The following is a 24621-nucleotide window of genomic DNA, read 5'->3' as shown; positions in this document are numbered from 1 at the left end:
GCTTTGCAGTTTCTATGGAGATTTAAAATATAACACACCCGCTGCGTCTTCATGAGAAGGACTATGATTTTGTCCCACGGAGGGCATAAAGTCCTCAGGAGTTCATCTGATCAGTGTGTCCCTGACTGAGGATGTGTGTGTGAGTCTCTGGTTGGGATGAAACCGTACAGGCTCTTTGCCCTTCATGACACATGGTAACCTCTCACTCCTTTAAAATCTTGAACTGTCAGCACAAGTGGTCCAAAATGTCTTTGCTGCCACCTGCAGGAAGTCTGCAGACATGCAGTTGTACAAGGGCCTCAGCAGTTTGTCCACACTGCTCTGAGCCTCCTACAATTGATCAACACGCACCATCCATTTACAAGTCTCACATTTATCTGACAGTCTTTTCATGTGACATATAGCACTGAGTCCTGTGTGTCCTCATCTTAACCTTGAAAAAAATGATGCTTTTCCTACATTCAACTCAATTATTCAGACTTTTGAATTGTGAAATAATCTCTACCCTCAGTGTCCAGGTTTCCAGCCATATTTTCATTATTGTATACAGAATAAATGCTTTTGCTTCTGATTCTGAGGACATTATTTACACCCTCGAGCTTGTGCACCAACTTCAGCGCGCTAACACTTTTAGCCTGGCAGCTACACTGAAGATTTAAACTTTAAAAAGGGTGCAAGTACCTATCTAGTTCAGTTGTTTAGGAGAATAATGAGATGCTGAAAAGCTCCAGAATTTTTTTATGGACTATGAAACTTTATCCGACGTCCCATCAGCATGGGGGTGAGACAATAAGACTGAAGTTTTCATTTTTGGGTGAACTGTTCCTTTAAGCAGTTGTATGCAGTTATCCTCTTCTCCATCTCTCATTGCCATGTTATGTTCAAAGTTGACATTACAGCTTGATGACGACATGAAAGCAAAGCTCATAATTAAAGAGTTCATCCTCTGAGGAACATGAATGGATCCATATTTGCATACTGTGGCTTTGAGAAGAGAGAAAATTAAAAGTAGTCAGCAGCATACTTAAAATGTAGATAGATCCCAATATTGCCTGAGTGGTAGTAGCAAATTGTGCCTGATGAAAATGTTTTGTTCAATACAACTTCTGCAAACATCAAATGTATGCAGATTTTCACAATAAAAGACTTCTATGGAAACTCATTAAAAAGCAGCAGCAGCGCTGGTTGTTAAAGAAACACACAGGAATACACGGTTGACTCGTTATCTAAAAAAATGTATTTGTATGTACTTACATACTGGTGTCAAAAGAGTATGCACCAAAAATGTCACGTTGACTCACAATTACAAAGAAAAAGCATTTTCTTTTTCTTCAATTACAAGTATTGAAAAAACTATGTACAGGAAAAAAGGGCGAGGTGACGAGATAGTACACGAGAAACAAACTTACAGTCACACAGTATGGTTTAAATGAGGCGTCTGCAAATAAGGAAACAAACAGGTCTTCTAACAGTTATACTGTCTTGGTGCTCTGAACTTCAAATTGTATTTCCACTCAAAAAAAAGAAAACCCTGTGCATCCTCTCCTCTGTTCAACGCCAAGGTGTTTTCAGAGTGTGCTCACAAAAAGGATTTAAAAAAAAAAAACAGAAAAAGAAAAGCGCCAGAAAACAGATTCACCAGAAATGGAAAGAAAAGAAAAAAACATCTGAGTGGAAATACTTTTTACTTAAAACACATGTCCTAGAGATCTTAAAAAGGTGTTACAATGGGAACAGGGGAAAGACAGGGAGAGTACGTGAGGTGGTGGATGGTAGAGTCCTGGAGACTGCTGTGTGTGGCAGGAAAGTCCAGGCGGAAATTTTTTCAGATCATGATCATTGAGCACGAAAACGTTGTCAATCGAATCATAGCGAACAAACACTCTTGATGTCAAGCCCTAGAAGGTTTGGGTGAAGGGTCTGGGGTGGGCGTTAAAGGGTTTGACATCAAGAACATTGATTGGAGGAACAACATGACTTGATTTTGCCATTCTGGGAGAAATAAAAAAAATTGCATCCAGGGCTTTGATCACCACCTCCAAAAGGCAACTAGCCTTTTGTGTCTCTGTGTATTTCTCTGCTGCCAGTTTTCTCTGCTATCAGATCTTACAGATGAAAAGTACACTCGCTTCCAAAACTCTGGCATCTTTTCTCCGTCTGGAAATTTACAGATTTTGATCAAGTCAGAATACAAAGCAGGAATGAAAAAAAAGGCAAGATTACGGTGATGTACGGTTGATGATTGGGCTGTTATGCGACCAACAAGACAGAAAGTAAAATCTCACTTGTGAATGGGTGCTAATGGGAAAAAATATAAGTGGCAAAAAAAAGGGGCAACTGGACGAGTACCCTTAATACTTCAGTTCCTCTGGCTGTGGTCACACAAACTGTCCCTGAACAAACTCAGGGTGGGTTATCAACATCAGAGGGGAACCTGAACCAGGGTACCAACACATTCGGTGCAACACTAGACCAGCACACGCTTCCTCACTGCATCTTGAATCCTCAATGTGGGCTAAAAAGGACATGAATATCCCCTCGTTAGATAATTTTTTCAACTGTTACATTAATGCGAAAGCCAATCTATCTGCAGCCATTTTTGGGTCCCTTCTCCGAGTTAATTTGAGGAAATCTATGAAAGGAATTGATGGTTTTTATGGCACTTTGTTGCAATACAATGACTGCCTTGTAATTTGGGCACAACCAGAAAGCAATTGTGCAATTTTACATTTGAAAAGTAACCTGGACATTTCATGCAGCAAAACTGCAATGAAAACGTGTCACTGTAGAGAGCTATCCTCAAACTGCCACTGGAACAAAGTGAATGTGTCGTGTGGAAAAAATATTTTTGACAAAAAGAGTGCAGTTCACGTCTGCAGAGATGGTGAGACATCGCTAAAATGTTTAGAAATACACACTGGTCTCTGTAGGCTGGTTCATCCTGCCTCTTCCTTCTAGTTACAAATACATGAAAAATAATGTGCTATTCAGCATGCCAGTGAGTGGCGAGTCTGCCTCTTCTGAATTAAAAAGTGTGTCCAGCTTCTTTCCAACAAGAGTGAACAAAAGAAACAACTGGAGGGGGTGTTATAGTGAGAATCCACCTAAAACAGACGACAAAGAAAACTATACCAATGATCTCAGTTCAGCCGATCTTTGAGCATCCGTATAGAATTTGTAATTTCTGTTTTAGGGTGAATTGACATTTGTGAGGTCAGGATTTAAATTTTGAACAGAATGTGTCTGTGGTGTAGCTGCTTCCTCTGGGACAGTTTCTCTTCGCCTTTAGTCACTTTTAGCCTTTTTGCTGTCGTTTCCATTCTCCTCCAGCTCGGTCCCTTCTGCTCCCTCCTGATGCTTCCTCTTCTTTGTGTCGTCTGACTGAGCAGCGGACGGGTGTGGCTGGAGGGTGATGATGATGCAGGTCATGTTGTCACAGCCTGTACCATCTCCAGATGTGTCGGGGGCCAAACAGTGGTCCAACAGCTGTCAAGAGGACATATGGGATTGGAAATTAAAGATGCATAAATGTATTTATGTTTTCATATTTATCTGATGACAAAATCCAATCAGTTTATTTTAGTGTCCGACATGATTCCTGGGCTCTCAATCATTATGTAAAATTATTAACAGGAGCTCCATCTCACCTCTTCCACTATGGATGAGAGGGCTCTGACTTTGCCAGTCTGGTCTGGTTTGATCCTCTCACTGATGAAGTCCACCACCTCCTGACTGCTCAGCACATTCCTGCACACAACACATATAGAAACAGGCTTAATAAAGATCATCAACACGTATATGATGAATCCAAAAGGAGAAAAAAAACCCTCACATGCATTAACATGGCAACTGGTTAATAAAAATGTCCTGTTGTTGCAGTAATCCTGGCAACACTGCAAAAGCTGTTATGCTGTGTGTTCGTCCGCCTAGGAGGTACAAACTTAATTGTTTAGCTTGTATTCTGCCTAACAGATGTTTATCCAGCGTAAAGCTGTTAGGAAGTAATCGTGAAACCACTCAGAACTCACCAGATGCCGTCGCAGGCGATGACCATGAAGTCGTGGTCCTCGTTAAGCGTCAGAACTTTGACGTCTGGCATCGCAGAAATCATCTGCTCCTCTGGAGGCAGAACCTTATTCCTCTTGTAGAAGTGGTCACCTGAGAGTCACAGTAACAGCTTGTTAAGAGAAATGTGTTCTTCTCACAAATGTGGTTTTCTTAATATTTTAGGCTGCAGCTGCTATTCAGTTTAATTTAATGCAATAATTTCACAAAGTCACACAATACGTCAGCCATACCAATAGCTCTGGAGAGGTTCAGTCCACCATTCACCCGTCCATCCATGGTCACCTTCCCTCCAGCATTTTTGATGCGAGCCAGTTCCACCTCGTCTTCTGGCTTGTGGTCGTATGACATGTCGACAGCTTTGCCTACAGAGACACAGGTACACAGCTCTAACATTTAATTTGAGATTACTGCAAAGCGTTTCATTAAAAAGTACGAGTGCTCCGATTGCTTGCAGGACCTTGTAAAAATGTTGCTGTGGTTAAACCAAATTTGGTCAAAGTATTTTGTTCCACTCATTCCATCACAGAAAAACAAAAGCCATCAATTGAACTCAAGACTGCCATGATATGCATGTTCTTCCACGACTGTCCTTTACAATTCAACACTTCCATCGAGGTAAATAGGCACCACATAGTTTGGACGTACCGCGCTCAGACACCACGCAGCGAGAGTCTCCAGCGTTGGCCACGATCAGCTGTTTTCCTCGGAGCAGAGCCACGACAGCTGTGGTGCCGCTGTCTGAGCCAGGCTGTGAATACATGAACATGGGAAACATGACACACTGTTGAAACACATCTGATGTTCTACACCAACTATAAAAGACCAAGACCCTCTTTCCATAAAAGACAAAGAATCGGAATCTTTTGTGAAATGTCCCCTCATTTATTATTTCACACTTACATCATGACATACACAAAAGCTTTCAGCAGAGAAAGAATGTAAAGCGGCCATGAAAGCTTCTTCCATTTAAACAAAGTCATCATGAATTACTCAATGTGGCCTCTGCTGCAACGTGGCCCTCCAACAAACTGCAGGCTGTTAGTTGGCATTATGGCTGGAAAGTGTTACATAAATGCTTCCGATATGATTAATGACACCAATGACCATATTAGAATACTATCTAACACTTATTTGACAATTTATGCCAAGAATTCCTAATATGTTGGTAACTGAGCAAGATCAATGTCATGTAAATATGAAACTGGAAATTGAAAATGTAAATTATCAGTCAATTATTTCCAGAAACACTGCATGCCTGTTCCCACTCTTAAGTCGACTAGTTCACACTCGATGATTTCATTATTCTTCTACTTCGTTGTGTATAGTATTTCATCCAGGAAATGTTTTCTGATTGAGCGTGTTCTTATTACACGCATTTAAAATCTCAGCCAGCCATGAGTTTGTGAAGCAGAGAGCATTTTATCATATTTTGCTGATCTATCTGATCTTTCTAACGCATCAAAGCGGACGCCGACTGCCCAAAACCTCAATATCTCACCTCCACAAAAATTAATCTTTCAACTCGACATCAAAAAAGGTGATATGTTGTCTCATTGCATATGTCAGGTGCATTAGATTAGTTATAGCCACACACTCACCTCCTCCTTGCCGTCCATTCCAGGTAGACACATTTCTTCCTCCTCTTCGTCCTCAGAGTCTTCCTCTCCTTCCTCTGTATCCTCCTCTTCTTCCAGCTCACTGCTGTCACCCTCTTCCTCCTCGCTGCCATCCTAACAAACAAACAAATGAACATGAGTTTCGTTTCATTGCTTTTCAAGGTGGGCTTTACAGCCAAGTAGGATGGTTCATTCTGGTCTCCGGCTCTCCTCACACCTCTTCATCACTGCCCTCCTCCTCTTCTCCTTCCTCAGACTCCTCGCTGTCATCAAAGAACCTGGACTTGGAATCTCCTGCAGCCTTTGAGGACAAAGAGGAGCAGGAGGGACCTGCGTCTCCTTCAGCCTTACCAGCCTTTTCTTCTCCGTTGGAGCTTCCTGACCCTCCACAGTCAGCTGCTGCAGAGGACAAACAAAATATGAGGAACAGAGAGTGGAAATAAGTGAAGAGGAGAGCTGAGGAGTGACTCTGATTTTTCATGTACAACCTCCATTCCAAAAAAGCTAGGATGCTGTGCAAAATAAATTGTTTCTGTACCTGCACCACTGCCTTCACCTGCTGTTCTCCGACAGGCTCTTAGCTTTGACCCGCATGCCGATCCCTCGCCTTCCTTCACCTTCCCATTGCTCTCCTCCTCCACCTCTCCATTTACCCCTTCCTTCTTAGGTCCTTCCCCACCTTCCTCTTTGTCACCTGAGGCCTCGGCATGCGAGCAGGCTGCCTTCTTAGCAGCAGCACTGAGAACAAACACAAAGAAGAAATAAAGATAAGTCAATCACACAAGTCTTAAGACTTTAACTGCGCTTGCTTTACACAAAAATCAACGTTCTTAATAAAGGCAAGACTTCAGTTGTTCTTGTTAAAGTCTACAAGTTCATCCCCAGTCGTCTTTATATCTAACTTGGTGAATGACCTGTTTATTTCAACCCAACCAGAGTTTGTGATAGTTGAACTAACAAAAACGCTTTGGGTTAGGTTTCATTTTGTTTCTGGCAGTTTGAATAAAGTGTGTTTTACCATAATTTACCAAGTCTATTAAGCTCGTCTTAGTTCGGTCAAGGAGAAAAAGGTGTACAGTGTATAAGCTATATTAATTTATATAAGGAATACAGACGAAAGAAAAAACATTCCTTGATATTTGTTCATTTGTAATTTGGTTTAACTCGCTGCTCACACACATCAACCTGCCGATACTACAGATGGGGCACTGCAGACACACACCTGTGTGAATATACCAGCCATTGCCGGTTATTGGGCTGACAGCGGGAAGGCTGGAAATTTTAACATAATCACCCAACCCTAGTCTACACATCCTAGTTCCAGTGAATTCAAACATACGAACGACATGCAAATACCATCTGCCCAAAGTTTGAAATATAAAAAATGCAACCAAACGCTATAAATACTTCCTTAATGTTACATGAGTCCTGCTGAAACATTAAACTGTGCTGTAAGATGATCAGTTTTATGTGCAGACCAATGGGCCTTCAGCTCTGAAGAGGAATTTCCAGAAAGGGAGGACTGTTTGTTAGATTTGTAATGACTATGTGTAGACATGAGGTTGCAACTAAAGATGCATCATTTCCGTAAAGTAACATTTCCAAGAAGTTCCAGTCCCTGTTCACGGGTTTATTAAGGCTCAAAATGAGTTGTCCTTGTACGAACAATAAAAATAAAAGCCAGAAAGTTAGACTACCTGATGGCAGCCGCATGCTTGACAGCGTTGCGGTTCTGGCCATATCGTACGAGCAGCTCCTCTATGGTCATTGTGGCTTCCTCATGGAGCAAAGCTGCCTCCTCGTTCTCCACTGAAAGGAGGGTAGAAACATGGATTAGCATCTGACATCACCATTTTAAATCTAGCATCAATGTAGAAGCATGCACTTCCAACTTGTCACTGCTTTGTGTTTTATTTTTATAGCCTTGACAGTAATAGTGGCATTTTCCTTTTCTAATAGTTATGGTCATCACAATTTGGGACTGATTGAGATTTAAATTGGCAATATAAAAGAATATATGACAAATATAAATAAATAATATATGCACAGTCTGACCAGGAGGCATCACATCTTTGTACAATGTTTGTCAAAAGGATAAAACCCAAAAAAACCCAAGAGCTTATTTCAATCGTGGTCCTTTGAGTGTAGGTGTGTGTTTAACTCTTAATGTTTGAGTGAATATGAGAGCACAATTTAGTACGGAGCGGTCTTAAGGTCATGATAACTTTTCTCACTTTTATTGCATTATTGTGACATTTTGTCAATACTCACATCCATACCAAACATTACTTAACACATATTATTGTTAGGGGTTTACTCACAATCGTCCTCCTCTGCCACCTTTTCAGCGGGAGGCTCCTCAGTGGGCCGTCCAGCGATCTGGACCAGCTCCTTGATCACATCCTCTGTGGTCATTCGGCTGTCGATGGCCAAGAAGGCATCCTCCAGAGCCTGGAAACAACATGTGAAATGGTGCGTCAGTAAATGTCACGTAACACACAAACTAATGAAGATCTTTGTTCTGTCAAACTTGTTGAAGACAGGCCATGATGGTGGGCTTGCACGGCTTCTCACCTTTTGCAGTTTGCCATCTTTGTAGGTTTTCTGCTCCTTGATGATGTCAGGAAGGTACTTTGAACAGTACAGAGCAACCTCTTCACCTACAGGGGAACAGCAAGGTTGTATAAATTCTCTGGATAGGTGTGTACACATTCAGAGAGGTGTGTAAAACAAACAATGAAAAAGGGGAAACTGTGGAAAAAACACATTTGAAAACATCTGTGTCTTTGTAAGGTTTAAAAGAAAGTGTTTTGGAAAAGGATTTGTTTGCAGTATGTTTTGGGAACTGTCAAAGTCAGGATTGGATGAAGATGTGGCTCAAAAAAGTCACAAAAAAGTGTAAGTGATTAAATGCTGCATCCAAAATACTCTAAATTGAAGACTGTGTTCAGTGTGTGTTACCTCCATGTCCATCATACACAGCAAACATGGCTGTCTCCTCATCAAACTCCAGGATACAATTGTGAGCATCCTGTGACACAACAGACACAAAAATGCACATTAAAATACAGACAGCGTGACAGTTTACATATGGTACAAATCACAGCAATCAAAAGTCCTCTTTTGGTGGAAAAAAAAGCAACCTGTGTATTCAGGACAGGCGGGTCAGAGGGGATAACACCTTATCTTCACACTGTCTGATGTGAATACATGTATTAGTCATATAACTTGTGACAAGTTTCTGTTCTCTATCTGTTGAAGAGACTTGTGTTATTATCACTGCACTTGTCCATGCATGTCTTTTAACTGAATTACTCACACTCATATTCTGTTGAGAACCACTTTATCATTGCCAGCAGGCTGACACATTATTGGGCAATGTGTCTGATTTCTAATCAGAAGTGACTTGCTCAAATAAGACAAAGACACTGACAGCTACATGGGTGTGGACAAAATGCAAACTACAGTCCACAATTATATGCTGTGGAGGGCTGTGGGAGATTGATTAAAATGCAACTCAGCATACTAAACTACACCCCCAGGATGAACTATGGATTTCATCCATGACTGCAGCTGACGCCTCGGAAAAAGCCAGTTTGGGGGTGTGACAAACTTTCAGTGTGTTGGAAAGACACCAATCAGCTCCATAGAAACAACCCTACACAGAAAAGAGCAGCACATCCCTTTATCCCGCCATTCAAGCTGCAAATCAGGACAAAAAAATGTACAAGAAACAGAGCGGCTACATGGCTGTCTACCATCCGCTCATTCATTTTCCGCCTCACCTCCATGGACACACGCCAGCCCTGCATGGCAGAGAAACCGTAGCTCATGGTGCCGTTGCCGCCATCGGAAGAGCTCTTGGCTGTGTTAGGTTGCGACAGATAAGCCCCCATGGTCGTCGGTTCCTATGGCTTTACACCTGAAGAGAAGACGACACGTAGGAAACATCACATTAAGGCTTCATATAAAGAGACACACGTACAGCCCAGTGTATTTATCACACTTAGAAACGGCTCGACTGGTCGCGGTTGCTAGCTAGCTAGCGCTAGCAACAGCACACCACAACAAAAAAAAGTAGACGCATCAGCTAGCTAACATGAGCATGCTAACAGGAGCGAACCCGGCTAAACTTCCAGCCGTAACCTCTGCCCCCGCCATGCAAGCGGCTGCGCAGTTGCGAAAAAAAGACCAGACCCTGAACACCGACGGTTAGTTTACCTATCGTGACAGAGCAGGATGAGCTGATGAACGGGTCCCAGAGAGAGAGATTCACATAGGAAAAGATTACACGTGTGGAAGCAAAAGCCGCTATCAACACAGACGGACCAAAAAGAAGCTTGAGCGGTGGAGGAAGTGAGCACGCGCGCATGTCCCTTTCGCTCGATCGAGGGGGCGTGGCCAATTCGTACGTCATACGTCACCGTGTCCATTTTTTATTTATTTATTTATTTTTATATAAAAAACAAATTAATAAACAAATATTTCAACAACAACGTGCAGGCTTTGCACAAAACATACAGGAAGTAATAACGGCAACAACTTATAGAAAAGATACAAGAAGAAATACACGAACAAAATAAAATAAAATTAAATAATACAGTGTGTGAGCAACATTTCTAGAAGAAGAAAAAAATTAAAAACAGAAAAAAAAGTGATGGGGTCTTTTGTGTTGTCAACAATTCCCATGAAAAGAACAAAACAAAAATGAACAGATATTCTGGGCTCAGTTACACACACACCATCATTTTTTAAATTTATAAATATATTTCTTTGAGAACTTTTTTCAGTTTTTCAGTAAGAGCAAATTAGTAATAATGCTGAGTGCCACAGACAGAATTTGAAAGTATTGGGAGAAGTAAGGGACACAACATTGTTAAATAGTATTTCAGTTATTTGATCAGCATGAACCCCCCCAAATATAATAGGCTGTTACTAAAACGAAAATAAGAAATAGCATTTTTGATGGCCTGTCATTTATCTTCCCAGAAAGTTTAGATTACTTTGCAGGTGTTTTCTTGAGTTTGTAACAAAATGTACATTACACTATTTATGTGTTTGTTAGTTTAAAGGCTTAGGTTTTATCCTGCTCACCCTTTACTTTAGTGATATTTTAGTTGCTGCATTTTTTGTCACCTTGAAAACTCACCTGTTACTGTATTTCTAATGCGATATATTGACATACGCACGATAAAATCAACGTGATATTTTGTTTACTCATCTTATGGTTAATGGCCACACTCCCCACCACTAGGTGGCGGTAACGCGCCACCTCTTCGCTTGGCAACAGCCAGAAACATCACAACAAGAAGAAGGGAAACAATAAACGTCAGCCGTTCAACATGGCGCGGGAAACCCGGGAAGAGATGGAGATGGAGGCCCGTGGAGAAGCCGACGAGGGAGCGGACAGTCTCTCTCCCTCGACCTTAAAACTGTACGAGACGCAGTTTTTCGGCTTCACACCGGAGACCTGCATGTTACGGATCTACAGCGCCTTCCGGGACTCCCTGTGCGACATTTTACCCGTCGTGGAGAAGGTGTGTGTGAGGCAGCTGAGCAAAGGCGAGTCGGACGGTGCCGAGGAGCTGCTGCGGTCCCAGGCCCGGGAGTGCAGCCGGAAGCTGCAGCAGTACCTCGAGAAGCGGTTCAAGCAGCTCGCCGAGCGGATGGAGGTGCTGCTGGTCAACCGCTGCTTCACCGTGCCGCCCAGTGTGCTGCTGCCTGAGGACAAGTCCCACAGCAAACACACCCAGGATATACAGGTGGGTCAGAAGAAGGTAAACTAGTACACACTTAGTGATATTAAAGCTTAGACAGGGCCACAGCTTCCACACTGTTCACCCAATATGTTTGTAAACACCTTAAAAGTGAAGCTTAATCTCTGTAGTGTCATGAACCCTCCTATAATGTCATATAATGTGCATGTTTCAAAAGCCAGAAGGCAATCCAGGCCCTCCAGAGTATCTCTTATTATCATTTAAGACATTTTTAATCGGTCAAATTATAAACCATGATTAATCATTAACATCCCTACTCCAAATATAAGAAAATGTGTCTGCATGTAGTTGAAAACAGGGCAATAAGCTATGTATCTGTCTGTGTTGTGACTGTGGTCCAGGAGGTGCTGAAGCTGGAGGCGTCCCTTGCAGACCTTCAGAGAGCTTACGAAGCTGAAGTCTGTGCCAGACAGGCCCTGCTCGCTGAGCTGGAGGAGCAGAGGGAGGTGCAGAAGCAGCTGGATGGTATCCTGACCTGGGTCAGAGAGCTCCAGGTGGCCTGGGTGAAGGAAGGCAACGGCAGCTTCCATGAAAGTTTCCGGCTGGTGATGGAGTCCGTAAAGAAACTGCAGCAGGCTGTTGGGGAGGTCTGCAACAAGGCGCCTCATTGAACTGAACTTGCATTTTTAAAATACATTTATAAACGGACATTACACAGACATGACGCATTTAGAAGTGAACATGAAGCAGTTTCACCTACTGAATATTTAGTAGTTTGTCGGCTCAGTTTTCATCTTGTTTGTAGATGATGGATCAATGAATTGACGCTCCAAAGTCTGTAAATATTGTAAAACAGCATAAATGACTTTTCCTCAAGCACAGGGCTTCTACTTTTGCATAAAATGGGACAAATCAAAATTAAGATAAAGCCCACAGTAACATTAGCTCACAATAGTCAAGTTACCTTTCCACGATGTAATGTAAATAATAAAGCGGATTGATTTATTGCTGTGTCAGTTCAGCCGTTGTGTTCTTGAAGTGTAACTCCACCAATTTTACGCATAAAGTGTGTTAGCAGGTCTTGGGGAGAACTACTGCATATGTGTAAAAAGTAGTTTAAAGCCTTTTGTGGCTCCAGAGGAAGCTGCATGTAATCAGATAAACTGCTTCCAGTGATGTCACTCAGTGGTTACATTGCATTGTGGGTAATGTAGGCACCAGTTTTTGAAATGGAAGAAGCATGCTTGGAATAAAAGAAAAGGTGATCTCTCCGGTTGTGCTGAATTGATCTCTGACCATAACATGTCAAACAGTGTTTGGAGTGCGATGCTAGGACAGTGGACTGCTTTTCAAAACCTGGTGCCTGCATTACCCACAATGCAGCTTCCCTCAGGTGGTTTCTTTATTCCAGTTCCTCATACCTTTAACTTCACTGCTTAAAAACCTCAACTCAATTTCCTTAACACATCTTTTTCTCTTGTCTTTACTTTATTTGTAACTGGAGGGAAATAACTTGTTTCATGGTCATTTCACCAGACTGCATTAGCTTGTTAAGGTGTTCATGATATCATGAGGCCCAGCAGAGGGCACTCTCTGCATGTTTACATACAGTCCCTCACCCAGTCTCATCCATCCACACTTGAAGCAAGAGCCTGTTTCATGATTCAACTTATTGAGCTGAAACAAACAGAGATCTCAGATTATTGGGTACACCTGTAGCTAAAACAAATAATACAACAGCCCTGTATAAATCCTCCATGATGGTTATAATGTATGTTTTATTGAAACCATTGGTATGTATGATCTTTTGTAAGCTGTAGTTTGCGGTGCTTAACTTTGTATCAGAGAGTAATTTGTTCTATTTAGCAAACAAGTGGTGTCGGCAAAATAATAGAAACACTTCTCTGTATAAGTCAGTATGATTCAACAGTACCACAAACTTTAATGAAATGAGCATTTATTGCAGGACTGTCGTATGAGAATGCATTTATTAATAAAGTATTGTGACATGTTAAGCAAACAGGACCTTCAATTGGTAAAACATAAAAAGTGCATTTAGTATTCAAAGCTGGCTGTTTTATTGAGCCATGAAGGTTTCACTTTTAAAATGTAGAAGCATTTGTGTAGAGACCTTTTCTGTTTTAAACAGTGGAGGCAGCAACTTCATATCCTTACTTAATGCAGTCATTTTTATTTTGCATAGATCTCTAGCTTTATTCATTATTGGTGGAAATGGTGCTGTGTTGCTCTGTTTTTCACAGGTACATGGATGAGACCATTTGGGGGCGCTAGTGTTTAAAAAAAATGATCCATTTGTCTTGTGCGGTGTGATTACTCCACTACATCACAGCATTTATTAAGTATTTTAATACCACCAGTGAGGGACAAACTGCAGGGTAGCAGAGTGGATTAATAATTATAGAGCAACATCTCCAGACCGAATAATAATTTTGAGATGCTTTTGATGCTAAGAAACTTTTGACTGGTGGGTTATTATTCACTTATATAGCGGTCATCTGGGGGTAAGGCTGCACAAAATGATTTATTAGAGAGATAATATTTAATATGAGAGCGTAGAGTTGAAAATGCTGCTGTGACAGCCCCTATTCCAGACTCAGATGGGCAAATGAAAAGAGGTCTTTGGTATCAATATCCAGCATTTACAAATACATCCACCAGCACGAAATTCACAAAGGATATATATTTAAGGATATTCTTTTAAAAATCTTAAGCTAGTTGGAGACGTAACCTGTAACTGTGGTTGCTGATGTCTTTGATGCTGATTTACAACCACAACAATTGCCAGGGAAAGTACATAAACAATAACAACAATAACAAAAGGTCCAAGGTAAACAGTAAACATTTGTTTTAGCATTCCTGTAATGGTGTGCGTGAGTGTGTCCCACCTGCCTGTTGTGACAGAGCTGCTCGGTCCAGATGGAGAGGTGTGAGAACTTGTTGTCATTGTTTATGTTTGTGTGTGCCAGCAGTAACAATGATGATCTTACAGGCTGCTGCAGCATTTTGTGACTTGAAGCAAATGTTTTGTTCGTATTGCAGTAAAACTGCCAAAAAACACTGGTGCAGATGAAGGAATCAGGCATCACATGTCAATTTTTCAGATTTGCTTAAAAATCTTCACTGTAAACAGTTTTTTCTTGCTGTTTGAAATGACCAATGTGGACAAAAACACTGGATTCAGAGTTGTACAGACAATGAGTTGCAGCTATTATATTTCTTATTTGTCTTCTGGCGATGATTTAACAATCCACTCCAGAAGCCCTGGTCAGTGGTGTCTATGATGTGTTTCTACAATGACAGCTTCCACATGGTCTGTGCTGAATACATCAGGCTTTTTTTTTCCAGAATAAGAAGCATTAGGAAGAATTTGTTAAAACATTATCTTTCATTGTAGTGTGGTTTAAAAAAACCCCTGTATAGTCTTTCCAAATCAAAAGTCTCTTAGCACCATGTCATTTTCTGCTCTGAACCTCTTCAAATGTGTGTTTAGAAGCAAGGTGTGTGAACACAGCTGACATCGTTTTTTCCCCTCGTTTGTGTGTGAAGGTACCGCTGAACTCAACACCCTCAGAGTGTGTGTGTGGAAAACCTCTAAAGCTTGTAAAAGAAGTTGTCAAAAGCTATGAGGACACAGCTGTATGCAGCTGTCTGCTGGCTGCACACATCCTGCTGGCGGAGAGAGAAAATAAAGTAATCTGAAAACTTCCAAAAGAAGTTTCTAATCAACAAAAAGAGAGCCAAGAAAGTGTGAGTGAGTGTGTTTAAAAAGGGAGAGTGTTAGTGTTTGACGGGAGGGGAGACAAAATAGAGACAGAAGGTCGAGGAAGAGAGTGTCTTCATTTTACACCCGAGTCCCAAACTTTCACACTGCTGTCCTAAACAGCTTTAGCACTGAGACTTCATGTGGATGCTGTTTACCTGCGAAAACCACGCTCGTATTTCCAAGTTGTTTTGATAAAGAACCATCGTCAGCACTGAAATGCAAGAGCAAAAGGAAAATGTCTTCTTCCTCTTTAAGTTTGGCAACGACATAACCTCACGTAACGGCCAGCATCTGGTGAAGAGTGCAGCAGACACTTTGCTCTGACTCAGCTGGTGAAACCTCAGGACTGTCCCCTCCTCCTCTCCATTATCATCAACACTGTGTTTGAATACATCGAAACACATCCTGAGAAATACACATGAATACAGATTAAAGACAATACCCATCTTTAGTAGCCTTTAAGTTTTTAAACAGCTGTTTCAACACACCCACCCTGTTGATTTTGATCCGATTAATGAATTACTAGAATATTAAGAATTAGGTTTTGTGATGACAGTTTAGTTGTAAACATATTAATCTATGGTCTTTAAAACAAGTATGACAGTTGGTCAAATATTAGCCTTCCCTATCCTCAGCCTCACCCGCCTATGACTTCAAACAAACAGGGTTGGTTTGAAACATATTGAGGCGTTCATATCACCATTTTTCACTTTGGCAGCTTTGTCCATGACAAGAAAAGATGACACTGGCCTTTTCAGGGTTTATCCTAGAGGTCAAATAAATGTGTTGAATTATTTTTCTCTGTCTTTGCGGGCACATTGCTTTGTATGCCTTTGCCACCACCTGGCAGCAGGAGTTTGAAGTACCACCCACATGCACATGCACATACACGGAACAAACAGAATCTGGACCCACTCATGAAAACATTGCTCCAAAGTGGTACTGGTGGTCTAAAACTCCCCAGGGTCCCTTTAAAGCTCAGTCAAACGGTGCGTATTTGTGTATCAATGTGTTGACGTGTGAGGATGAGTGTATCTCCACGTGTGTACTGTGTCTGAGAGTGTGCGTGTGTTTGTGCGAGCTTGTGTGCGTACCTGTTGGAATGTGTAACTGTACCGATCTGTACGGCGTGTGAGCGTGTGAACCTATATGTGTGTGTGTGTGTGTGTGAGTGAAGACAGCATATGGACAGTGCCCTCCCTTCCTGTTGGGAGGGGAACAACGTGGCTCTCTGTGAACCACAGATTGACCTACGACCTCTTAGGATCACACAGACACAAAGACACACACACACACACACAAACCCAGATACCTACACATACGCAGATATACATCCACTCTCAGCCGGCCAGCTGTCCTCGCTGACTGACTGTCCCACACAGAGACAGAGAGGAGAGAGGAGGTGAGAGTGACAGTCAGACTGGATTGTTTTCTCAGGCTGTGAGAGCGAGTCTGGAATTCACTCTGACTTTTTTGAACCCATGTGTCACCCAGCAGGGAAAGCAACACACAGTAGCGCACCCTCTTTTCCCATTTCGAACATGTCCTCCGACTGTAGATCGCGGTGACGTCATGAAGGAGGAAAGAAAACCTCCTTCACCTTTAACGGGCTGCCATTGAAGCTATAACAGACACAATACACTACTTATATTGCTAATATGAGGCGTTCACACTCATTATGTATGTTTCCATCTGAATGCGGTGCACATTTTAAGGACAGACACTATAAAAACATAATCTTTTCATGCACTTGTTAATTTTGATGTTCTGTGCTGAAGACTAGTGGAAAGAAAACATCCAAAATCCACACATCGGTGTTAATTTTAGTTCTGATTCCTGTCCTTTTTAATTTGATACCCTCATTTGTATATTCAAATGTAACATAATACAAAAAAAAATGTTTTATGTAAGATATAAACTGGGGAACTTTTACCCTATTCACAATACACATTGTTTTACTTTTTCTCTTGGCAATAAAGCCTTAAATCTTCACTTCACTAGCACTTACACACACCAAACTGTGCCTGAATTTGTTTCTTTCAGATGTGTCTTTATTCTCTTGCAGCAGAATTTTTGTGGCAAGAAGATGAGAGGAAGCATTGGTAAAGTGCCCTAAAATCATATTCTGCACATCTTTATCTATACTAAGATTTACATGTCCCCTTTTCACTGCTTTGTTTTGGCCTTTTTTGATCAGTTTTTTCACGTCAGAATGTCGATGCATTTTGCTGTTTGTGTCCCCAAGATATTTTGTCAGTGTCATCGTTGTTCAGATGTCTTTTCCCGCATATATGTTTCATTTATTTCCAGTTTGTTTTAGTTCTGCTCGATGCCACTGTGACAGTCATTGCTTGATGCCTGCAGCAAAATAAGTCTTATTGTTGCATGAAACATAAAATGCATCACTGAGTCTGTGCAGGTATGACTTCGATGTCTGACACAGCTTTAACCTATCACCATGACCACGATGTATGTCCACATTATGTTTTCTGAACTTTTTGAAAAAGTTTACATATGTACAGAAATCCTACAAGCAAACACCATCTCTCTTACTGGGAATGTTTTTTCGCAATGGTCAGCCAAGTGGCTTTCTGCTGTTTTGGTGGCATTGTTTGTTGTTTACAGAACAAACATACCGACGAGCACCAATGAGTCAGGATTCTCAAAACAGGTTAAACGCCTGTGATCACATGACCATCAAACCTCAGCATTTTTCTTAAACCCCTTTTACCCCGCCACAATCCAGCAACAGGCCACCGTTTTCTAGTTCATCCACTTTGATGAAAAAGAAACGTCTATTTTTGGAGGTTGAAAACACCAGCTTAATGAGGACATAAAAACTGTTTTTAACATGTCAGATTTAGCCACATTAGTGTGTGTTTCTTGGACTGGCTAAGTGCTTTTTGCAACCTGCCTCAAAATGCGGTTCCCACACTGCATGCTGAACAATGACGCTACTTTCAGACGCTGTGGCCTTTGGTTTGCAAGTGTTTAAAAAAAATGCCTTGATCAACAGCATGTTGGGTTGATACTGAGACGGGACTGTTGATGAGTCTGAACTCGAAACCTTTTGGTTAAAATCAAGATAACCACTGCTGCGCCGCACAGTTGGATCACACAATTTCACCCACTCTTTCATTTATTGCACCACTAAACTGCAGCTAAATACATCACGGTTATATTGGGCATACAAGTCAATTGAACTTCATGTTATTTGTGTTTTAACCGAGAAGAAGTTTTGAGCACTGTGACTTTAACTTTAAAGCCTTTACTCACCATTTGTATGCTCGGGTTGGATGGTCTGCCTTGTCCAACTGGAGACTCAACCAGTGGCATATTTTTATCTACAAGGCTGTTCGTGGCCTGCTTCCATCCTACCAACACAACTATCATGCAAAAAAAAACATGGAAAGTTATTGCCTTTGATCCAAGGACTTATTTTTACTAACTTTCCTGTAGTCTGTTGTGAACTTACGCTGCTCCCTCTGCTTGGATCTGGTCTCAATGACTATGAAGAAAGAAACATCTGGCTGTAGATGTATTGAATGTCGATGAATGTTTTCTTCACTGTTACATGTTTTGTTTTATTGAATATATTCAACCCTCACTGACCCTCAGATGCTCTAAATACAGTAGCTAAAGTGGAGGACAGAAAGAAAAGAAAGGCGTGACGAGCAGAGCAGAGAGGAGAGGAGAAAAGGAAAGTGATGCTGAGGTGAGAGGAGGCTGGAAAAGAGGTGAAGAGGAGCAGAGCAGCAGCTGGCAGGTGTCAGGAATCACAAAAGACCATCTGTCCTTCGAGTGTCATCTCCACACACACACACACACACACACACACACACACACACACACACACGTTACATTAACCTTTCTTCCCCACATGCCTCGACAGAGCTTAGTTTAGGAACTTGAGGTTGTTTTCAGTTTTTTCCTGTCTACTGACTGATTGGTTGACTGTGTGTGTGTTCGCCGTTTACAGTTAAAGTTTCAGAAATTTTCCACAGGACTGTGTGTGTGTGTGTGTGTGTGTGTGTGTGTGTGTGTGTGTGTGTGTGGTATGTTGCTCCCGCTCTGACCACTGCTAACTCAAGTTCCTCAGCTACTTACCAAGACAGGCACGCATAGACACACACACACACACACACACACACACTGCTGACCTTTCACCTCAAACAATCTCTCTCTTGGGAGTTTTTAAGAGTGTGAGAGCGAGGAGGTGACCCGGACATAGACATCTTTCCATCAGTGTTGTAGTTCACAGTCGTGTAACTCAGAGACGATAAAATAACTTCATCACGTGGCAGAAAGAAAATGTAGACACCTGAACAGACCGTTAAACATCTTGTTTAAAAATAAAGTGCATTAATCCTCCACTAAAACAGCTTCTATTCTTCTGGTTTCAGGCTTTTCAGAGGATTTTGAAACCCACCTGCGCCCATTCATTAAATTCTGAATTTGTGATTTGTGATGTTGGGCTGTATAAACAAAAATGCAAAATAGACTTGACTAACTCTATCTAACTACAAAACAAGGAATCTCAGTCTGTCTGTATGTGTGTTATTCGCTTATTTGAGCTGATCATCTGATCTAATTACACTTGGCAGGTTTGTTACTGAGGAAGTGCAGCGTTGGATTTTTGATATTATCTGGGAGGCCCCGATCAGTATGTGAGCAGTTCAGGAGGCTTAAGACTGGGCCCGTAAACCTTCACGTGACCAGATAATCAGTACAGATCATGGGCCCAGATCAGATTTCTCCTTCTCATCAGTTTGACGGTTTGGTGTACGAAAGGTAAACCAACTGAGCGCTAATCCACCTGTAGTCACCGAGGACGGTCATATTGTAGAATAAATCATACACAGTGGATGTTGCACTTGTCAGACTGCCTATAAAGTAAATAAAAAATGTTCACAGCCTTACAGAAAAACGTCGACAGGTCAGACATCATCTGGCTCTCCCTCACACATACTGACACGCTCCATCGCTCACTCTCGTCTTCCTTAAACAACTCTCTATTTCATCCCCCCTCTCCCCCACGCCTTCCTTCCCCATCAAGCAGACAGAGGGCGGATGCTGGCAAACACTTCCTCTCTCCACGAAGTTACTTCCTGTCTCTGGAAATCCATTTCCTGTTCGCAGTTAATACAACAGCACTAAGAGCATTCCTCAGTAGTCACTCTATCACACACACACACACACACACACACACACACACACGCACACACAATACATGTGTCCGTGCATTTAATGATGTGTGTGCACAGACTGGTTTGTGTGTGTGTGTGTGTGTGTGTGTGTGATTTGTTTTCCTTTGACTCTGGCTCGTTAGTGTGTGTTTTGGCTGAGGGCTCCCTTGTCAGCAGTCCTCTCGTGTAACTTAAACATGTCTCGTAGGCCAGTCATTCATAAAATAAGTGTTAAACTTTTGCTGTAGGTTAATATTGAGACTCTTTTAGGTGACAAAGAGCTGACTGGGGCTTTAAAAGGGGTAATTAGATCTGCATAAACAAACATTTGATTACACTTGTGGCACAACCTGATGCTGCACAGGTAAGTGGGTCAGAGAGACTTTTCATAGCGGAGAGTTTTGGGGTCATAGTCTGGTATGAAAGACGAGAGAATATTAGAAATACACAGAGAGCAGGAGGAAAACTGACGATGAAGGAAGAGAATGAGTGACGATGGGGAAGAAAGTTTGAAAAATAATAAAGGTTTGCAGGAAACAGGCATGGCTTCCTGTGGTGTTAGCACACAAACACACACACACACACACACACACACACACACACACGCTTGTTTCTAATCAGTGGCAGCATTATCTGGCCTAACAGGGGGGAAGTGTTTATATCTTGTAGGCTGGACCACCACACGGTGCTGGAAGTGACACACACAACCTCAAAGTCATTACATACATAATCTACACTCGTCCCCAGCGCACGCACACACACACACACACACACACACACACACACACACACACACACACACACACACACACCGTCAACTCACACTGTTGCCACAGAGGACACACTTCATTCAAACATTACAAAAACAAATAAAAAACTTACTGAAATACTCTTTCTCCACCTTCTCCCGCTGCGCGCCTCTCGTGTCCCCATCTGCCCTGTCTTCTCGTCGTCTTCTCGTCTTCTCGTCCCCGGTGTGATAGTCAGATCAGAGCCCCTGTCTTCAAACTGACCCCATCGATCGGAGGCTTGGCCCGGTCCCAGTCTGGTGACTAGCCATGTTAACTGGGAGACGGCTGAGCCCCGTTGCCCACGGTGAGTCCCCCTCGATCTGAGATTCGTGTCCGCTAAAATGGCCACTAGCTCCACGGCTAACTGAGCTACTTGCTAACGGCAGCTAGTTGCTACAGCCAAACAAAGTTACAGCAAAAAGTATAGTGAGAGGCAGTTAGCGGTTTTGCTGCATTCCTTCATTGCTATTCTTTTTATTTTTAGGCTTTTTGCGCCTTTATATGACAGTAAAAGGGTCTGCGGTGAGGATACAGCCTCTGTACACGTGACACCCTGCTGTTACTGTGTCCTATTATAATCAGCAACTGAATAAAACAGCATTGCAGTCATGTTTTACCGTGCAACTTGTTTTTACACTTTATGTTTGATGCAAAATCTCCTTTTAGCGTTGCCTGCTGCAAACAACCACTTGATATATCTTTTCAGTCACCACTTTATGAGCTCACCTTACTCTCACATCCTCACGAAAGATGGAGGGAGGGGAATGTTACTAATTATCTATCAGCAAGAGAAACTACTGCAATGTGTGTAAGCTAGGTTGAATCTATACACCAATATTACACAGTTGTAAAACAAGTGAATTGTCTGTCAAGTCCTTTATTCAGCCACCAATAATAATTAACTTACAAGGTTGATAATGTAAAATTTAAAAGGATAGTTGCACTATTGCCCTCACTACTATGACCCTGTTGACCCTGCAGTGTGGTGAGACAAATTGTGTTTGAATGTTTTGCTACGTTCCCATAAATCCAAACAACACTGTGCATTTAACTTGATTATATTGTTTTTTTAAATTGCTTGCCTGTAAATGGGAAAATGAGCATGTTTTTATCAAGTGGAACAGACTGTAGCCAAACCAAGACTTGTACGGGATATTGATTAAATGTTTAAAAGGCCGTAAATATGTTGTTAGAGACGGTCCACTTCGAAATTCATGCCGCGATCATATCCAGGATAAATTGACTGTATTCAGTGTTTACACGCTCCCAACAACAAGTAAAACAGTCATAATGTCTCTTAGTGTTTGTGTGCGTGGATACAGCCTACAGGATGGTCTGTCGGCCTTTTTAAGTTGTACGGCGGCTGGTGTGTTTGTTCATTGTTGGTCCAGCCTCCTCTCTCCCATCTGCCGCTACTCATTAGCATGGAAACAGGACCGGGAGCGTTTTCACACATACACACACTGGCCATTAATCAACAAGTCAGACCAGGGTCCATTCCCACACATACACACCACACACATGAAAACAAAGAGCATACACACACAGACACAGCGCCCAGTCACAGAAACATCCCAGAGCACACTTTAGTAGATCTCGACCACACCTCTCGTCTCAGAGGATCAGACCTGGCAATCCAAATTTTTGTCTATGAAATCTGGCGACCTATAGTGATGTCTCAATTGCTTTTTGCTTTAAATGATGACTGTTCCCTCGTGGCACCGTCAGTGAACACAAGGAGACTTGTTCCCATCAGCTGTTCTCCTTTTTGTCTCTTCATGGGATGAATTGGCAAGTACTATTGTGTGAATTTGTTATCTAATTTGTCTAGCCACCATGAATGGCCACATTGAAGAGGGGAGTGTATTCCCATGAACTGACTATCTTGTTTAAACGTGAGCGTAAAGGCAAACCGGCAGACCTTGTTGCCGACAGCGAAGTAACCAAATCACCTTCATATTTGGAAGTAAAAAGTTATTTGAAATTATTTTAAGTTTATCTTTAAATCACTGAGTTTTGTCTGAGGCAGGAAGAGACAGAACTGCTGTAGCCCAACTAATGAGACGATCAAGGCGACGTGTCAATTCCTCTTCCTGTGGCCAATCCACAGCCTGATTTGATGGCTTGCTGTCTGTCTTCATCATGGATAGAGAGCAACAACATCTTTACTTTAGCTGCCACTTTCATGTTCGACTTATGTTTTGGTGCCTGAGATGTGGTGCCAAGGAACCCTAAACTTTTATCAGTTGAAGCAGAGTTTCCCAAGTCAGAAGCTGAGATATTATGTTATCTTGAGACTCATTCCCATATATAATCCTTTTACTCTGGTCATGCTCACAAAATACAACATTATGCACGCCAAATATGTCAAAGGTTCATCAAACTTGAAGCCTTATTAAAATTGGGGCTTGTAAGATTGTAGAAACCAGGTTAAAATATGAAAAATATCCAACTTAAAAAATACCACCTTCTCGCTTAAGGCCAAAAGACACACTGGAAGTTGTGTGTGAGCAGCTAGTTAGCTATGTTCAAAAGCTCTCAAACAACTGTTAAATGCCACAATCATAGATACATGAGCAAAATAGCTGAACATACCTCAGTCAGAAATGGTGACTCGGGTTGGCAGTTACAGATCACTGCTGTGCATGTGTGCTTTGTGCTAACTGGGTTATCGTCGTCATCGCTAACCGTGTCCAACTACCTCGTGTCTCACTCTCATGTAAGACCTCACACTTAACATTATCATAATGAATACAAAGAACAAGTATGGCTTTTGTTGTTTCAGCTGCACTTTCTCTGCCATTCTTATGTGACTAGCCCACTAATGGCTCAAGCAATTTATAGGCCGTGCCTTGTGGAAGACCAGTTCAGTGCGTATAGGCAGTCAGGTATGAAGGTAGACCGACGGGGGGCCTGTTAAATTTTTTCACACGGGCCAATGAAACGACTGGACGGGCTTGTTAGAGGCCTGCAACAGCCACAGATACTGGATTTTTTTCTTTTTGTTTTTCAGAGCATTTGATTTACGGATAATTGCCGAGGTGTTAAGAGATATTTCAACAAGATAATAGATAGATAGATAGATAGATAGATACAAAATAATTTACCAACCCTTGCTTTAACTTCCATCCCATCTTTACAAACTCATGTTTTGTGGCCAAGGTGTGTGTTTTAGTTGTTGTTAACATCATATACTGTAGATTCAGTCAAGTACACAGAATACACACAGATGAATGGGAAATGGGAAATGCATAGCATCCACTCTTCCTCGGAGATAAATTCCTTCACGTAACACGTTTTTTCTGCAGTTTGACATCTGTAAAGGCCACAGCAAATGATTCCTGGCATTTCCATACTCATTAAACCATTCAGTCACTCTTGCATCCTGCATGTGATGTATTGTAGTACTGTTATCGTGTTTTATACGTGAAATGACTTTTAATTTGAAAGTCATGCTTT

The 24621-nt window shown here is 41.8% G+C and overlaps 2 protein-coding genes across 3 annotated transcripts; one reads left to right on the top strand and one right to left on the bottom strand.

Annotated features, from left to right (window-relative positions):
• Positions 1-1214: 1214 nt before the first annotated feature.
• On the bottom strand, positions 1215-10061 carry ppm1g (protein phosphatase, Mg2+/Mn2+ dependent, 1G). The gene is made up of 14 exons (XM_084341427.1): positions 9906-10061; positions 9470-9606; positions 8646-8715; positions 8259-8344; positions 8006-8135; positions 7382-7493; positions 6223-6422; positions 5902-6083; positions 5667-5798; positions 4714-4816; positions 4299-4430; positions 4029-4158; positions 3648-3747; positions 1215-3486 (listed from the first exon to the last, which is right to left on the bottom strand). The coding sequence occupies exons 2-14, from the start codon at positions 9578-9580 to the stop codon at positions 3286-3288; spliced, it is 1689 nt and encodes a 562-aa protein (XP_084197553.1). The 5' UTR covers positions 9581-9606; positions 9906-10061; the 3' UTR covers positions 1215-3285.
• An 892-nt stretch (positions 10062-10953) lies between these two features.
• On the top strand, positions 10954-12406 carry mis12 (MIS12 kinetochore complex component). Of its 2 annotated transcripts, none has more exons than XM_084347975.1 (2): positions 10954-11446; positions 11806-12406. In XM_084347975.1, the coding sequence occupies exons 1-2, from the start codon at positions 11027-11029 to the stop codon at positions 12070-12072; spliced, it is 687 nt and encodes a 228-aa protein (XP_084204101.1). In that variant the 5' UTR covers positions 10954-11026; the 3' UTR covers positions 12073-12406. The 2 variants fall into 2 exon arrangements, with proteins under 2 accessions (XP_084204101.1, XP_084204100.1); XM_084347974.1 differs by having other exon boundaries at positions 10959-11446; positions 11803-12406.
• Positions 12407-24621: the final 12215 nt, after the last annotated feature.

The sequence above is a fragment of the Pagrus pagrus genome (genome assembly GCF_965226575.1).
Source record: "Pagrus pagrus genome assembly, chromosome: 1".
Lineage (NCBI taxonomy): Eukaryota > Metazoa > Chordata > Actinopteri > Spariformes > Sparidae > Pagrus > Pagrus pagrus.
Note: the sequence above shows the minus strand (reverse complement) of the source record. Positions and strands in the feature narration are given on the sequence as shown.

Excerpts from the sequence above, each read along its gene's own strand:
- mis12 (XM_084347974.1), top strand. The coding sequence starts at position 11,027 with ATGGCGCGGGAAACCCGGGAAGAGATGGAGATGGAGGCCCGTGGAGAA. Across the intron at positions 11,447-11,802 it reads AACACACCCAGGATATACAG|GAGGTGCTGAAGCTGGAGGC; the intron begins GTGGGTCAGAAG and ends ACTGTGGTCCAG.
- ppm1g (XM_084341427.1), bottom strand. The coding sequence starts at position 9,580 with ATGGGGGCTTATCTGTCGCAACCTAACACAGCCAAGAGCTCTTCCGAT. Across the intron at positions 8,136-8,258 it reads AAGATGGCAAACTGCAAAAG|GCTCTGGAGGATGCCTTCTT; the intron begins GTGAGAAGCCGT and ends TGTTGTTTCCAG. Across the intron at positions 7,494-8,005 it reads GGTGGCAGAGGAGGACGATT|TGGAGAACGAGGAGGCAGCT; the intron begins GTGAGTAAACCC and ends CCCTCCTTTCAG.